The sequence below is a fragment of the Coregonus clupeaformis genome, chromosome 30 (assembly GCF_020615455.1).
Source record: "Coregonus clupeaformis isolate EN_2021a chromosome 30, ASM2061545v1, whole genome shotgun sequence".
Lineage (NCBI taxonomy): Eukaryota > Metazoa > Chordata > Actinopteri > Salmoniformes > Salmonidae > Coregonus > Coregonus clupeaformis.
In genome coordinates this window covers 5,343,784-5,362,267 of record NC_059221.1, presented here as the reverse complement: position 1 = coordinate 5,362,267, position 18,484 = coordinate 5,343,784, and the positions used below count along the sequence as shown (strand labels likewise).

General features: G+C 42.8%; 1 protein-coding gene across 2 annotated transcripts in view; it reads left to right on the top strand.

The window, feature by feature from the left end:
* Positions 1 to 217: 217 nt before the first annotated feature.
* The window catches only part of LOC121545944 (kelch-like protein 17), a 27,691-nt gene continuing 9,424 nt past the window's right edge, over positions 218 to 18,484 (top strand). The window contains exons 1-4 of one of the 2 annotated variants that reach the window (XM_041856879.2): positions 218 to 433; positions 8,044 to 8,308; positions 13,156 to 13,277; positions 16,887 to 17,108. In XM_041856879.2, coding sequence (XP_041712813.1) covers positions 8,095 to 8,308; positions 13,156 to 13,277; positions 16,887 to 17,108 — 558 coding nt within the window. In that variant the 5' untranslated portion in view covers positions 218 to 433; positions 8,044 to 8,094. The remainder of the gene's footprint in view (positions 434 to 8,043; positions 8,309 to 13,155; positions 13,278 to 16,886; positions 17,109 to 18,484) is intronic. The other variant, XM_041856880.2, reaches the window with a different exon arrangement.

The window sequence follows — 18,484 nt, the reverse complement described above, 5'->3', positions numbered from 1 at the left end:
CACCAATCTAAAGCATTGATGTTATGTGTGACGTTCGATTTGAAACGTTTTAGCAAATCCAGTAGATTTTGTATAGACTATAGTTCATCTAAATTGATTTTGTATTCAGCTTTTCAATCGTTATCATGTGCAATAGCAGAACATGTATTAGTTCACTTTGTCTGTGTTTTTGCAAGATATAAAAACAGTTTTAAAATACACAGTCTGAAAGAAGGAGAAACGAAGTATTTGTCAGTGTTACTTGTGTGGAGCGAGCGATACAAGAAGCATTGTTTTGATGCGACATGTAATGTTAACGTGATGATTAACAATTCAAAAGACTGATAAATCGAATCTCTTACATTCTGAACTTGGACTATAACATATCAAGAAACTGGAAAAGGTTACACATAGAAATATATTTGTGCTGTCCTTGCGACACAGACGACGGCTGGTGAGTCTTGATTTCTACTGTACAGTAGCTAACTAGCTAGCTAAATCCCGACCTCGCCATGTCATTTGTCACGGATGCGGGTGTCTAGGTATTAAAAAGATAGCAGCAACATCAGTGATAGTTATGTTTTAGCCACAGATGAAAAGGAAAACGTTTAGCTAACCACATGGAAGACTGTAGCTAGCTATTTCGCTAAATAGCCAATCTGTAAATTCAAAATTGCACTTTATGTTATCTCGTGGGAAACCAGACATAGTCACTTATAGCTATAGTGCAGCTTTTCTGTGGGAACGTGATCTTGATAGATCGGCTAGATATAACTATGATCCGATGTTCTGACTTCTGATTGTGTCACTCAATCGTCTCTATCGATTTGTCTGTCTAGACAGAGGATGATAATTTGCTGCAGGTTATGTTTTGGGACAGGGCTCTCCAACCCTGTTGCTGGAGAGCTACTGTCCTGTAGTGTAGGTTTTCACTCCAACCCCAGGTGTAACTAACCTGATTCATCTTATCAACCAGCTAATGATTAGAATCAGGTTAGTTACACCTGGGGTTGGAGCGAAAACATTCAGGAGGATAGCTCTCCAGGAACAGGGTTGGAGTGTCCTGTTTTGAGATAATGTCTAGCGCGTTCTTGAGTGGCCAGACCAGATGATCCAGCGATTTAAGGTGGTGTAGATATAGCATCTTACACAAAGTTGATAGCTAGTTATGATTCATGAATGTCATAAGCGCGTTTTAGTCGATATCACAATTACAGCAAACAAACGTGATTTATTCCTGCCAATGTCTAATTTTATTCACGCCACAACGATGAGCATCGCATCATCACTGCTGCAGGTCCACCTTAAAATTTGATGTCGTTGCTCATGCAGTCAACAACGTCATAGAGGATCAGTGGTGTAGTGCAATTTTTTTTTAGGTGAGGGAGCACTTTTTAAAAAAGTTACGTCATAATTGTATCATTCAGTGTATACCGACAGATCAAGCCAATTGAATAGCCTATCATAGAATATGCGTTAAAAAAAATGCACCCTCCAATTGCAAAGTCTACCTATACCCACACAAAGGCTGTTGTCTAAATATTTGTAATACCCTCAAACACCAAGTTAGGCATAGGCTACCTCATTTCAAAATAGGCCATCATCACTGTCGATCATGAATGATCATTATTCATGTTTTACCAGTGAAACGTCCAAACTGCATCTCCATGCCAATCATTTGATTGATCTCAATCAGTTTCATGGGAATATGCATTTAGTTCTTCTTGAATTACTGTTTCGTGAGCGAATTACAAAAGATGGTGTTAACAAACTATTAGCCTTTCTTGTATTTTGTTTCAATCAAAGCATATATCCTGCCTAGTGGCACGATCTTTTGCGGTTTGGCGCATGAGAAAAAAATATGACTATTCGGCTTCAGCTAACCATTCTAAAATCTAATTAGAAATGAGGTGTTTTTGGTGTAGCAGGAATGTTATAGCCCTTCTATAGTATGGTATTATATTCGGTTATGTTATGTAATCATTGTGATCTTGCAAGACATTTATTATTAAAGCCTTTTTTACATCAGCAGATTTTACAAAGTGCTATACAGAAACCCTGCCTAAAACCCCAAACAGCAAGCAATGCAGATGTAGAAGTATCTTTTAAGCGAAAGGTTCGGAAAGTACAGCGCCAGGATCATGCAATGAGGTCAATTAAAGAAGTCAAACCAACTGGTGGTGCTGAAGGATAGCGCTTCCATTTGGCCAGTTCAGGATCAAACAACAATCATTAGCAGTAGGCCTTCAGTCTAATAGCCCTACTGCTACGTGGTATAGCGATTTGTAGGCTATTGCCTAATGTAAATACATATAGCTTAATATCATTGCACTGTTTACGAGGAGAGCTGTATTGCGAGTAGACATTTCATGGTATTGTGTAGCTTACACGCTGTATCATAAATCATATTTTATTTGATTAGCTTGAACACATGGTTACAATATACCCTATTACAGAATAAAATAAAGAGAAGTGATCTATCAATTCATTGCATTTTAATCTATGCAAATAAATTATATTTAAATTTTTTACATTTTTAGTCATTTAGCAGACGCTCTTATCCAGAGCGACTTACAGTTAGTGCATACATTATTATTTTTATTATTTTCATACCCCCTGTGGGAATCGAACCCACAACCCTGGCGTTGCAAACCAACTGCGCTACATCCCCTGCCGGCCATTCCCTCCCCTACCCTAGACGACGCTGGGCCAATTGTGCGCCGCCCCATGGGTCTCCCGATCGCGGCCGACTACGACATAGCCTGGATTCGAACCAGGATCTCTAGTGGCACAGCTAGCACTGCGATGCAGTGCCTTAGACCACTGCGCCACTCGGGAATCAATTGACCAAGTAGTGAACATAAATCATTACTATGTAGAATTGCACAGCCATAAAATCAAGTTTTTGGTGTGGTGTATTCATGCATCTCAAAAACGTTCACCTAAATGCATTATTACCTCCCAACTTGGCCCAATTCACATTTCCAATTGTCCACCCTGGCATACCAAGCTACGGTCCCTGTTTCTCAACCAATAGCCAATACAGGCTAAATATCCCACGCAGGGCTACAGCAACTTCCACTGGTTTAGGAGACCTCTGCAAAACAGTGTCGCCTTAAGAATTGGTCACATATTGTTCTTGGTTCCACTGCGCAAGAGGGGTCCGTGGAGTTTTATGAACATCCTTCGGTTTTTTTCAATGTTCTGATTGGCCAAAGTGGTGAAGACTCTGACGGGCCTCCGCAGTGCACACAGGTAGCCTAATAGTTATTCATCATTCTTGCCAGAGAGAAGACAGGGAAGAAAACACCATTTACCTCTAAGCTGCTACACATATTAATTTGGTTTGTCATTCTATAGTTTTTCATTGAATTTGAGTGGAAATTCAATATAATTTATTTAGCTCAGTGTATTCTCTAGTCAAAAGTTAGGGAGTGGCGCTCCTCCACACTCCGGCAGCACTATACCCCTGTAGAGGATTATACTGAGGCTGTCTTCATATATCGTATGCTTTACAAAAATATGGACCGAGACAGACAGTAGCGATTATCAAATTGGATGTGTCACGTGACACCATTAATTCCTATGTGAAGACTCAATAGTGAATTGAAGCCTAATCAACTCGGTTAAGATGGCATCTCATGGAAACATAACATGTGCAGTTTGAGCTACTCCAGGAAGAGACGTTGCCCCCCTCTCATTATGTACTCTACATGGCTATTTCAGCCACACCCGTTGCTGACAGGTGTATAAAATCGAGCACACAGCCATGTAATCTCCATAGACAAACATTGGCAGTAGAACGTACTGAAGCTATCAGTGACTTTCAACGTGGCACCTTCATAGGATGCCACCTTTCCAACAATTCAGTTCGTAAAATGTTTGCCCTGCTAGAGCTGCCCCGGTCAACAATAAGTGCTGTTATTGTGAAGTAGAAACGTCTAGCAGCAACAACAGCTCAGCCGTAAAGTGGTAGGTCACACAAGCTTACAGAACGGGGCTGCTGAGTGCTGAAGCGCGTAGCGCGTAAAAATCGTCTGTCCTCGGTTGCAACACTCACTACCGAGTTGCCAACTGCCTCTGGAAGCAACGTCAGCACAAGAACTGTTTGTCGGGAGTTTCATGAAATCGGTTTCCATGACCGAGCGGCCGGACACAAGCCTAAGATCACCATGCGAAATGCTAAGTGTCGGCTGGGGTGGTGTAAAGCTCGCTGCCATTGGACTCTGGAGCAGTGGAAACGCGTTCTCTGGAGTGATGAATCACGCTTCACCATCTGGGAGTCCAACAGACAAATCTGGGTTTGGCGGATGCCAGCGGAATGCTACCTGCTCGTATGCATAGTGCCAACTGGAAAGTTTGGTGGAGGAGGAATAATGGTCTGGGGATGTTTTTCATGGTTCGGGCTAGGCCCCTTAGTTCCAGTGTAGGGAAATCTTAACGCTACATCATACAATGACATTCTAGACGATTCTGTGCTTCCAACTTTGTGGCAACAGTTTGGGGAAGGCCCTTTCCTGTTTCAGCATGACAATGCCCCCGTGCACAAAGTGAGGTCCATACAGAAATGGTTTGTCGAGATTGGTGTGGAAGAACGTGACTGGCCTGCACAGATCCCTGACCTCAACCCCATCGAACACCTTTGGGATGAATTGGAACGCCGACTGTGAGCCAGGCCTAATCGTCCAACATCAGTGCTTACATATGGGCCCTTCCCAACAATGTAAAGTAAGAGAAAATAGAGAAGTAATAGAAAAGTAATAACACGTAATAATACAAGTAATAATAAATACACAATGAGTAACGATAACTTGGCTATATACACAGAGTACCAGTACCAAGTCGATGTGCAGGGGTACAAGGTAATTGAGTGACTAGGCAACAGGATAGACAATAAACAGTAGCAGAATCGTATGTGAAGTTAGAACAAAAAGGGTCAATGCAGATAGTCCGGGTAGCTATTTGGTTAACTTTAATGAACTATTTAGCAGTCTTATGGCCTGCGGGTAGAAGCTGTTCATGGTCCGGTTGGTTCCAGACTTGGTGCTTCGGTACCGCTTGCTGTGCGGTAGCAGAGAGAACAGTCTATGACTTGGGTGGCTGGAGTCTTTGACAATTTTTAGGGCCTTCCTCTGACACCGCCTGGTATAGAGGTCTTGGATGGCAGGGAGCTTGGCCCCAGTGATGTACTGGGCTGTACGCACTACCCTCTGTAGCGCCTTGCAGTCGGCTGCCAAGCAGTTGCCATACCAGGCAGTGATGCAAGATGCTCTCAATGCTGCAGCTGTAGATCTTTTTGAGGATCATTGTCGTGCCCTCTTCACAACTGTGTTGGTGTGTGTTGACCATGATAGATCCTTAGTGATGAGGACAAAGAGGAACTTTAAGCTCTCGACCCGCCCCACTACAGACCCGTTGATGTGAATGGGGGCGTGCTCAGCCCTCCATTTCCTGTAGTCCATGTTCAGCTCCTTTGTCTTGCTGACGTTGAGGGAGAGGTTGTTGTCCTGGCACCACACTGCCAGGTCTCTGACCTCCTCCCTATAGGCTGTCTCATCGTCGTCGGTGATCAGGTCTACCACCGTCGTGTCGTCAGTTCTTCCCTGGTTCAACGAAACTGCAACGTTTATCACCGGTAATTTGTATTTTCTGCCATTGTTTTTCTTGCTTATGATACGGTTATTGGAAGTAGATGGTGTGGGGGTTGGGGGTGCAGTACCACATCTTTAGGAATAGAAGCAAGCTCAAGAAGGAAGGTGCAATGACCGAATGCATGCTGATGAACAAACAAAGATGGTCACAGTGGGGAAATGGCCTGCATAAATTGAAGCAGTACGTCTGGCAGTCATCCAGAATGCTGAGTGAGTCAGAAAAAGGAAAGGTATTGTTATGTGTGTACGAATAGGTTTGTGTGTCCCCTCAGTGACACTGACGGTGGCATGGCTATGGATAATAGTCAATGTGTCATTTAATGACCCATCACTACAGTGACAACAATTCATTCTTATTCATTGGTGCTGGCAACCTTGTATCTGTTGAAAATATGAACTTGAATGAATGTCATGTCAACATTTTGGAAAGTATCAATGTGCAAAATAGCCCGATGCCAGCTATTTGCCCGGGGCATTAGAACATGATATCTGAATTAGAAGAGTGTGTGTGTGTGTGTGAGAGAGAGAAACACAAGCCCTGTTATGCAGTAGTGGTGGCATTTTAAGATGCTTCTCCATCAATGGTTAAAAAATGAATTTGTTGAAGGAGATTCAAGATGTTACTACCTGGAGGGTCCCAGAACAAGCATACAGAGTCACAGCAGTCCTGTGTGCCAAAAATATGTCAAGGGCGTATCCCGAAGGGGCCCAGGGCCTGGTCTTTTTACAAAAACGTCTGTAGAGTATGAATGGTTTGAACTACAAACTATTAAAAGCTGAGACTCTCACAAAGCTCACAAGCTAGACAAGAGTCATTAGAAGGTAAGGTGTTCTTCAACATAGAAGATCATAGGAAATCCCAGGACATAGTGTCTATAATACTGTAATAAGCTTACATAGTTGCTGTCATAAACTCCAAACGCCAAACAGTTGCCACTGACTAGTTGGATATTCATTTCCCAGTGAGCAAACAATTTCTGTACTTACACCATTCATATACATTCATTATCAGGTTTTTGCTTTGGCGGACCTTATTTTTGTATTGACATTTGTCAATAAAACTCATGAATGCAACTGTTTAACGTGAGAACTCACCGGATGAGAGAGTCCAACGGAAGGTGTGTGTGTGTGTGTGTGTGTGTGTGTGTGTGTGTGTGTGTGCATCCTTCTTTACCTCACACACCCTGCCAGGAGCTGCAGCTGGCGATGAGCTAATAGCTAATTCTGTTACAATACCTCAGATATCAAGCTTGCCTTAAAAGCAAGAATAACATTGAACAAGATTACATAAGGGATAATCAACAAGAGGCTATGTGTTCTATGGAAAATAATGAATGACGTGGAAGATGTGTTCCACAACGTGTTAGCGGAGTGGAACTAACCTTCCACGGAGTTGCATTATTTTCCAGAGAACGCATAGAGCCACGAGTTGGCTATCCCTTTTACACCATGGCTATAATTTAACACATTCGCTAGAAATGTGTTCATCCACTGTAGTAGCTAGCAAGTTTATGAGATGGCGACAGTAGTTGCCTTGTTAACCAAACAAACAGACTTGCTAGTTTAGCTAACCAAACCATCAGTCCGAGCTTGCTATTATGAAAATCAAATTGAACAATGCCAATAATGTTTTCAATTCGACTTTTGCTTTCAAAAGCAGCTCGAACATAGAACATGTAAGAATGAACCATAGCCATTGAATTCTACCAGGCAAATATACCATGCCTTATAGGGAAATAATGCACGCTCTAGAATGACCTTCAAGCCAATCAGAAATGAGTATTCAACAATGCCATGGTATAAGGACAAACAAAATATGAATAATACAGCTTTCTAAACAACACCCAATTGACAATTAGTTTGAGGTGATTGTCTTCCAATAGTCATACTAACTCTGCCTGTATGGTACATACATGATTAGGACCTAGCCTTAACACAAACCCCTCCATCTTCAGTGACATTGACGGACAGACGTAAAGCAAAGTAGAATTAAGCAGTCATGACAGCTGATATGGATATTCCTGGCTAACACAGAGTACTATACAAGCTAACCATGCTGGCCTAGCTAACCTACATTTTGGCATACCTGTCATACCTGTCATACCTGTCAAATCAGTTACTATGACTGTTATGACACCTGTCATGTCATGCCTATTACAGCAGTGACATGTTTGTGTCATTTTTAGATGACCTGCTGGCACAATTGGACTCCCATATGACATAAAGCAGAGATTTATTGAATTGGGTGAATTTGATTTAATTATATTGTACTTGGAATAAACCTAGGGCTGCAAAATTCCGGTAACATTCCCCAAATCATCTGGGATTCTTAGAAAACCTGGGAATTTGGGGAAAATTCTCAGAATTTGTTAAACCCTAAAAGAACCGGAATGGCTCCCCTTGTGTGTTGCAGTCGCCCAGAGTGAGGCCCAGGCAGGAGTCAGCTGCAGCGGAGTGGGGCACCATGATGGAGGGGGGCATGCAGCTGCTGAACCGTGACGGCCACAGCATCTCGCACAACTCCAAGCGCCACTACCACGACTCGTTCGTGTCCATGAACAGGATGCGCCAGCGCAACCTGCTCTGCGACATCGTGCTGCACGTCTCCAACAAGGAGATTAAGGCGCACAAGGTGGTGCTGGCCTCCTGCAGTCCCTACTTCCACGCCATGTTTACAAGTAAGCATCCCTCCTCTGAGTCCGCACCCCCTGCTACTGAGACTGCTCTTCTGTTCCTCCACGCCCTCACAAGTGTTCACTACTAGTGTTAGTCACCCACTTTGAGCCACCGTCTCCCCCTCTTGACCCTTTTTCTCATCCACACCTCCTTATATTATTTAAGATTTATATGTTGAAACACATTGGGTTTGTTTAAATCATTAGAAGAACCATGAACAAAGTGGTGTGACGTGTTTGTGGTGATTCTTGATTGTTGCTTGAATGCTCAGACATTGAACTGTGGTACATTTCGCTCAATGTGTGTGTGTGTGTGTGTGTGTGTGTGTGTGTCTGTGTGTGTCAGTGGCACCTCAACTTGTGAGCAAAACCTCATTTGTTTGCTTCCTTCCTTCCTCACCAGTGACCACTTCCTTCCTCCTCCCTGTTGTCTGTGTGCGTTCTTTCCTGTTGGGGTCATAGGTCACCAGGTGAGGTGTGTCCCAGTTTTCCTCCTCCCTCCTCCAGCTCAGACTAGAGCCTTGTGAGGGTATGTCCCTGGAGAGAGGCTTTAAGACTCACCACTAGACTTCTTTTCAACTGACCATTCTCTATTAAGTCTGCTGATATAGCCAACAATCTAATCAATATAACCAAAACGCTGGTGTGCGTATGTGCTGGCTCTTTTGACCTGCTAAAATATGCTTCTTCACTGTGTTTGGCTTAACGCAAGCGCCTCATAGACCCAGGAATCGGAATTACACAAAGATTGTCTGACAGTCAAAACAATTAATCACACAGACACAGATACAGACAGCTACAAATGCCAGAAAATGTCATAGTGCTATGAAGTGACTGTCCTATGAGAATTTGTGTATAATGGGAGGTATGTGCTTCATGTCTATGGCAATAGAGCAGGGATCATCAACTAGATTAAGCCACGGGTCGATTTCTTTCTTGAGAGGATGGTCAGGGGGCCGGAACTTAATTACTCATTTTTAGAATGAAAATTGACCACAAGAAGCCCAAATGGATATAACATTTGACTAAAACGTTATAATTTCAAACCTTGCTTACATTTGCATGCGATCACATATCTCTCTATTATGCGTGGGAATACTTTGGAACAGATTTCCAAAATTAAAATCACTTGGAGCTGAGTTGCTGGTGTTTTTAGTCTTTTATGCACCCCCCCTCCCCCTAGGCCCGTGCGTGGGCTGCCAGTTGGGGAACCCTGCAATAGAGTATATACAACATTGTACACACACACACACACACACACAACTCTTTCAGTTAAAATGGAGAGATGAGTGTTAAATGCACTTGAAATAAACTCTAACTTGACTTCTCTGACTTAACATGTTGAATTGGTTTCTCATATGGTTTGTTCGCACAGACACAGTCACATGTACAGTGCCTTCGGAAAGTATTCAGACCCCTTGACTTTTTCCACATTTTGTTACGTAACAGCCTTATTCTAAAACAGGTTTTTAGAAATGTTTGCTAATTTATTTAAAATAAAAAACAGTAATACCTTATTTACATAAGTATTCAGACCCTTTGCCATGAGACTCAATTGAGCTCAGGTGCATCCTGTTTCCTTTGATCCTCCTTGAGATGTTTTTACAACTTGATTGGAGTCCACCTGTGGTAAATTCAATTGATTGGACATGATTTGGACAGGCACACACCTGTCTATATAAGGTTCCACAGTTGACAGTGCATGTCAGAGCAAAAATCAAGCCATGAGGTCAAAGGAATTGTCCGTATTTGTATTTGTATTTATTATGGATGCCCTATGCTGCTGCCAAGGCAGCAGCTACTCTTCCTGGGGTCCAGCAAAATTAAGGCAGTTATACATTTTAAAAACATTACAATACATTCATAACAGATATCACAACATATTAAGTTTATGCCCTCAGGCCTCTACTCTACTACCACATATCTATAACACAAAATCCATGTGTACGTGTGTGTATAGTGCGTATGTTATTGTGTGTTTGTATGCATGTGTCTATGTTTGTGTTGCTTCACAGTCCCCGCTGTTCCATAAGGTGTATTTTTACCTGTTTTTAAAATCTGATTCTACTTTTTGCATCAGTTACCTGATGTGGAATAGAGTTCCATGTAGTCATGGCTCTATGTAGTACTGTGCGCCTCCCATAGTCTGTTCTGGACTTGGGGACTGTGAAGAGACCTCTGGTGGCATGTCTTGTGGGGTATGCATGGGTGTCCGAGCTGTGTGCCAGTAGAGCTCCAAAACAGAGATCTGGGGAAGGGTACCAAGAAATTTCTGCAGCATTGAAGGTCCCCAAGAACACAGTAGCCTCCATCAATCTTAAATGGAAGTAGTTTGGAACCTCCAAGACTCTTCCTAGAGCTGGCCGCCCGGCCAAACTGAGCACTCGGGGGAGAAGAGCCTTGGTCAGGGAGGTGACCGACAACCCGATGGTCAGTCTGATAGACCTCTTGAGTTTATCTGTGGAGATGGGAGAACCTTCCAGAAGGACAACCATCTCTGCAGCACTCCACCAATCAGTCCTTTATGGTAGAGTGGCCAGACGGCAGCCACTCCTCAGTAAAAGGCACATGACAGCCCACTTGGAGTTTGCCAAAAGGCACCTAAAGACTCTCAGACCATGAGAAACAAGATTCTCTGGGAGACTAGTCAGGATCAAGGGAAAGATGAACAGAGCAAAGTACAGAGAGATCCTTTATGTAAATCTGCTCCAGAGCGCTCAGGACCTCAGACTGGGGGTGATGGTTCACCTTCCAACAGGACAACAATCTTAAGCACACAGCCAAGATAACGCAGGAGTGGCTTCGGGACAAGTCTCTGAATGTCCTTTGTGGCCCAGCCAGAGCCCGGACTTGAACCTGATCTAACATCTCTGTAGAGAACTGAAAATAGCCTGACAGAGCTTGAGAGGATCTGCAGAGAAGAATGGGAGAAATTCCCCAAATACATTTGTGCCAAGCTTGTAGTGTCATACCCAAGAAGACTCTAGGCTGTAATCGCTGCCAACGGTGCTTCAACAAAGTACTGAGTAAACGGTCTGAATACCTACAGTGAGGGAAAAAAGTATTTGATCCCCTGCTGATTTTGTAAGTTTGCCCACTGACAAAGAAATGACCAGTCTATAATTTTAATGGTAGGTTTATTTGAACAGTGAGAGACAGAATAACAACAACAAAAATCCAGAAAAACGCATGTCAAAAATGTTATAAATTGATTTGCATTTTAATGAGGGAAATAAGTATTTGACCCCCTCTCAATCAGAAAGATTTCTGGCTCGCAGGTGTCTTTTATACAGGTAACGAGCTGAGATTAGGAGCACACCCTTAAAGGGAGTGCTCCTAATCTCAGTTTGTTACCTGTATAAAAGACACCTGTCCACAGAAGCAATCAATCAATCAGATTCCAAACTCTCCACCATGGCCAAGACCAAAGAGCTCTCCGAGGATGTCAGGGACAAGATTGTACACCTACACAAGGCTGGAATGGGCTACAAGACCATCGCCAAGCAGCTTGGTGAGAAGGTGACAACAGTTGGTGCGATTATTCGCAAATGGAAGAAACACAAAATAACTGTCAATCTCCCTCGGCCTGGGGCTCCATGCAAGATCTCACCTCGTGGAGTTGCAATGATCATGAGAACGGTGAGGAATCAGCCCAGAACTACACGGGAGGATCTTGTCAATGACCTCAAGGCCGCTGGGACCATAGTCACCAAGAAAACAATTGGTAACACACTACGCCGTGAAGGACTGAAATCCTGCAGCGCCCGCAAGGTCCCCCTGCTCAATAAAGCACATACACAGGCCCATCTGAAGTTTGCCAATGAACATCTGAATGATTCAGAGGAGAACTGGATGAAAGTGTTGTGGTCTGATGTTGTTTGGAGGAGGAGGAATGCTGCCTATGACCCCAAGAACACCATCCCCACCGTCAAACATGGAGGTGGAAACATTATGCTTTGGGGGTGTTTTTCTGCTATGGGGACAGGACAACTTCACCGCATCAAAGGGACGATGGATGGGGCCATGTACTGTCAAATCTTGGGTGAGGACCTCCTTCCCTCAGCCAGGGCATTGAATATGAGTCGTGGATGGGTATTCCAGCATGACAATGACCCAAAACACACGGCCAAGGCAACAAAGGAGTGGCTCAAGAAGAAGCACATTAAGGTCCTGGAGTGGCCTAGCCAGTCTCCAGACCTTAATCCCATAGAAAATCTGTGGAGGGAGCTGAAGGTTTGAGTTGCCAAACGTCAGGCTCAAAACCTTAATGACTTGGAGAAGATCTGCAAAGAGGAGTGGGACAAAATCCCTCCTGAGATGTGTGCAAACCTGGTGGCCAACTACAAGAAACGTCTGACCTCTGTGATTGCCAATAAGGGTTTTGCCACCAAGTACTAAGTCATGTTTTGCAGAGGGGTCAAATACTTATTTCCCTCATTAAAATGCAAATCAATTTATAACATTTTTGACATGCGTTTTTCTGGATTTTGTTGTTGTTATTCTGTCTCTCACTGTTCAAATAATCCTACCATTAAAATTATAGACTGATCATGTCTTTGTCAGTGGGCAAACGTACAAAATCAGCAGGGGTTCAAATACTTTTTTCCCTCACTGTATATAAATGTAATATTTCAGTTTTTAATTTTTTATAAATGTGCTAACATTTCTAAAAACCTGTTTTTGCTTTGTCATTATGGGGTATTGTGTGTAGACAATTTAATCCATTTTAGAATATGGCTGTAACGTAACAAAATGTGGAAAAAGTCAAGGGGTCTGAATACTTTCAGAATGCACCGTACACTGCAGATAGGAAAACTGGAAAACTCTATTGTCTGTCTGTGGTCATGCAGATGAGATGTCGGAGAGTCGCCAGACCCACGTGACCCTGCATGACATTGACCCCCTTGCGTTGGAACAGCTGGTTCAGTATGCCTACACTGCAGAAATCGTGGTGGGGGAGGGCAACGTGCAGGTAAGAAGAAAAGATTACTGCACTTCTCCTTGGCTGCGTCTCAAATCGCACCCTATTCCCTACATAGTGCACTACATTGGGGCTGTGGTCAAAATTAGTCAGTATGTAGGGACTAGGGTGCAATTTGGGATGAGCTCCTAATGTACCATCATTTTTCTAAATGGTAGTCTCAAACAATCTCTTGAAGCTTGTTAACTTCTCTGACCACTAGCGAAGTAATAACGTGAAGTTTGTGGAGAGCACGAAATCTGAAAGGTTTTGAGAAGTATTTAACTCTTGTTTTAATAGCTTTGTATACTCACCTCTCTGGAGCTAAAACATTTAGTGACCTAATGTAAAACCGTATTCCACGAAAACATACGGATACTGATGATTACATTACTTCGCCAAAGTATTTCTTACCTCTGTTCCTAATCTCTTATTTATTGTCACATCACATCCCAGTTGTCACATCCTTTAGCATCACACCACAAACCATTTACATCCTACCCCATACCATTCTATACTAATCCTCATATCCCATCCCATATAATTCTGCCACATTCCATATTTTCACATTTAATATCACTCCACCCATGGGCAACTGACTTTGTCTGAAAGTGGGGGTAAAATTTTTTTTATACATAGAATTAAAAAAATCCAATACATTTGTTTTGAATGTTTAAAACTGTTTCCTGCAATTCTACACTGTTTCTTCACAGGGGAAATCCATATTTATGAACAGAACACAACTATTTTTTGAGGGGGTTTTACCACATTAAAGTATATTGAAAATGTGTTTAAATGACTAGATTGCTAATCTACTCCCAACCCTGAAAATCCCACCCCCAATAATGAATTGACAGGTCTGAAACCCTACCAACGCTGTGACTCTCACAAATATCCTGCTCCTCCCCTGACAATCCCACCCACAGTGATAGATTGACAGGTCAAACTGTTAAGAATGTGGCAAGGGTAATGCATGACAATGAGGAAATGAAATTGAAATGGGAGGAATAATATAGTTTTACCCAATAAGAATTAGAATTTTGTACTTGGTAGGTTAAGAAAAAGCATTGTTAAGTTGAACATTACGTTTTCATGTTATTTTTGTCACAAATAATGTGATCACAATAATGTAATACAATTACAAATGTGCATTTAAATTTGTCTTTTAACAATTTTCTTTCTCAATATGACAGTGTTATCTGGTAGGGCATTGAACAAGAACGGTCAACTTGAAAATGCAAACTGGAGTTTTGCCTTTAAATTTGGTCATAGATTATGTTCACGTAAAAATAATATTGCAAATGTATTTATCATGATCACATTTGCATTTGTAGCCTTTTTTTTGGGGCAAGTATTCAGACCCCTTGACCTCTTCCACATTTTGTTACGTTACAGCCTTATTCAAAAATGTATTAAATAAATAAATGTTCCTCATCAATCTACACACAATACCCCATAATGACAAAGCGAAAACAGGTTTTTTATAAATGTTTGCCAATTTATTAAAAATAAAAAACAGAAATACCTTATTTACATAAGTATTCAGACCCTTTTCTATGAGACTCGAAATTGAGGTGCATCCTGTTTCCATTGGTCATCCTTGAGATGTTTCTACAACTTCATTGGAGTCCCCCTGTAGTAAATTCAATTGATTGGACATGATTTGGAAAGGCACACACCTGTCTATATAAGGTCCAACAGTTGACAGTGCATGTCAGAGTAAAAACCAAGCCATGAGGTCAAAGGAATTGTCCGTAGAGCTCCGAAACAGGATTGTGTCGAGGCACAGATCTGGGGAAGGGTACCAAAACATTTCTGCAGCCTTGAAGGTCCCCAAGAACACAGTGGCATTCTTAAATGGAAGAAGTTTGGAACCACCAAGACTCTTTCTAGAGCTAACCGCCCTGCCAAACTGAGCAATCGGGGGAGAAAGGCCTTGGTCAGGGAGGTGATGAAGATCCCGATGGTCTCAGACCATGAGAAACAAGATGGTCTGATGAAACCAAGATTTAACTCTTTAGCCTGAATGCCTAACGTCACGTCTGGAAGACTCTCAGACCATGAGAAACAAGATGGTCTGATGTCTGGTCTGATGAAACCAAGATTTAACTCTTTGGCCTGAATGCCTAACGTCACGTCTGGAGGAAACCTGGCACCATCCCCATGGTGGTGGCAGCATCATTCTGTGGGGATGTTTTTCAGCGGCAGGGACTGGGAGACTAGTCAGGATCAAGGGAAAGATGAACGGAGCAAAGTACAGAGAGATCCTTGATGAAAACCTGCTCCAGAGTGCTCAGGACCTCAGACTGGGGCGAAGGTTCACCTTCCAACAGGACAACGACCCTAAGCACACAGCCAAGACAATGAATTTCTGTCACCAATTGGATTGAAACCTAGCTACTGTCACCATGAAAATGTTTTAAACTTGTCTCAGTAGCATACATATTTGAGGCAACAAGGGTAGAAATTGCTTATTTGGTCGATATTACTAACCAAGCAAAGCAGAGCTGTTTTATTTAAGTACAAATATCCTGTGCTTTTTCAATTTGCGCATACAGACACAGCTTGGCTACATTGTAACCACGGAGCGGTCATGGTGCATTCTCATATGGGTCTCAGACAGGCTGTTTACTTTTGTAACTGAATGAAAACATTTTAACAATGTGATTTAATCGATTGATGTTGGGAAAATAGATGGCAAAAATGCAGAAGGGTGTTAAATGCCTGTAAACAGCTTGGGGAGAAAAGGTATTTCACAGATTTAATCATGTAATATTAGGCCTACTGATTATTTATCAGTATCTACTTGTGAGCTACTCATTGACAGCCCACGAGCTACCGGACGTGCAGTTTTCTGCAAAGGTGGTAAGCTGATGGAAGGCTACTCAGAGTCAGTGGGAGAATCTCAATTGCAAACTCTCCTCCCCTCTTTCTCAAAACCCATTGGAGGAGAAGATTAGAGGTCCCGCCCATCTGATCTTCTCCTCCAATGGATTTTGTGAAGGAGGCGAGGAGAGCGGACTCCAGCAATTGAGGTTGTCCCAGAGGCTGTGATACAGCGAAGCCTAATCAGACATGCTCGCGCTCATCATGGTTCTTACAGGCAAAGTGAAATGACAAGCTTTGCTTGTGGTGCACGCTGCTCAAATGATATGTATCAACACCCTGAGTGCATCGGATATGAAACAATGATACAAATGTAGAAGCACAACAGACTAGATAAACCATTTTCTATTTGCAGGGGCCTTTTCATTTTAAACACCAGTGGTGCAACTAGTCCTGTCTAACTGCACTGAACCAAAACAGTGGCGCAAGGAGTGAAGCAAAACTTTACAGTGGGCAAAACCCTTCATCTTGAGGCAACGGGGGGAGGGGGGGGGGTTGCAAAATGCAATAATATATCAAATGGACATGTCTATTTTAATACAGACTAGCTCAAAACATTACTAATCATTGAAAATGACAAATTACCAAATGGATCATGATACTTTTCTGGTAAGAAAGTGGGGGTGCAAAATCATACCTTTGCACCCCTATTTTGAAAGTGGTAATGCAGCTGCTACATTTGCCCCATTGCTCAGGCGCTTATGGCTCCACCCGATCTTCATCTTTTTCTTCTAGACCTTGCTCCCAGCTGCCAGCCTTCTGCAGCTCAACGGGGTGAGGGACGCCTGCTGTAAGTTCCTCCTCAGCCAGCTGGACCCCTCTAACTGCCTGGGCATCCGCGGCTTTGCAGACACCCACTCCTGCAGCGACCTGCTCAAGTCTGCGCACAAGTACGTCCTGCAGCACTTTGTGGAGGTGTCCAAGACCGAGGAGTTCATGCTGCTGCCGCTGAAGCAGGTAGGGGCCAGACAGAATACTGAACTAGCATGTCATATGCGTTTCTTTACGGAATTACTTGATGTGACATTGGCGACAGCGATGGGATCTTATTTTCGTAATGTTTTGCATTGGAGTGGTCCTCTGTAGCTCAATTGGTAGAGCACGGCGCTTGTAACGCCAGGGTAGTGGGTTCGATCCCCGGGACCGCCCATACGTAAAAATGTATGCACACATGACTGTAAGTCGCTTTGGATAAAAGCGTCTGCTAAATGGCATATTATTATTATATTATTATTGTTGAAAGTTATTGTGGCACTTTGGTTTATGACTTGTGCGCTGATGTTGGGGACCTGCAAGCTCTAGACACACTAGGAATATAAACCTTTTCACCTCTTAAATAATCTGGGTGATCTACAGTGCTATCCACAGTTGTTGGTAAAGACAAACAAGATGCTCAGCTGCACTGAGATAGATTAGCTTAGCATTGGTCTCATCCCTCTCTGACTGTCCCTCTCTCTCTTTCCCCCCTTTTCCTGCAAAAAGAGGAGGACATCTAGTTATGTTCTAACCTTTCCTCAACCCCCTCAAGGTCATTCATGGAGCAAGCAGCAAAGACAAGAGTGTGTAGTTGCCTTTTCAACACTCATTTGACGAAGACATCTCTCCATCCTCGGCTCCTTGTCAATCAGTGTCTCTTGTAGTTTTACTCACCATGCTCTCCCTGACCTGGACTAGTTTTTCTGTCTTGCCATCTCAGTATAGCAGTCACTTGTTCATCATCTGGACTTGTCCAATGACAACCTAGTTGAGGGTCATGACCTGGAAGTGGTAATTAGGCAGAGCACTGCCACAGATGGGTCATGTTCCAGGCCGACTACATTGCAGATGTTGCATTGCATCGACCAATGGTTGCATTGCATCGACCAATGGTTGCTTGCCACATCATCGACTTCGCAATCGGGAATCAGATTTCTAGTGGGCAATTCCACGGTAGGATACGGCGAAAATATTTTTGGTATCCGATTGTTCTGGCAATTCTCACATAGAAACGTTATTGGGAGGAAGGATGTTTGACATGTTTTTTACATTTCTAGAAAATCATGATGAAAGTGGCCGTTGTAGGCCCTTTTTAGACCTATAAATGCCTCCTGTAAGACCCTATTACATTTGAGTCATTTAGCAGACACTCTTATCCAGAGCGATTTACAGGAGCAATTAAGGGTTAAGTGCCTTGCTCAAGCACAACAGACAACATCTTGGTGTCATTATGCTCTGTATATTGTGCTCAAACATATGTCGAGATTCTGTCAAAATACAATTACATTTATTCAACGTAAAATATATCAATATCTCAGAAGGACCCTTTTTGATTTTGTACATTTTAAGACATATTG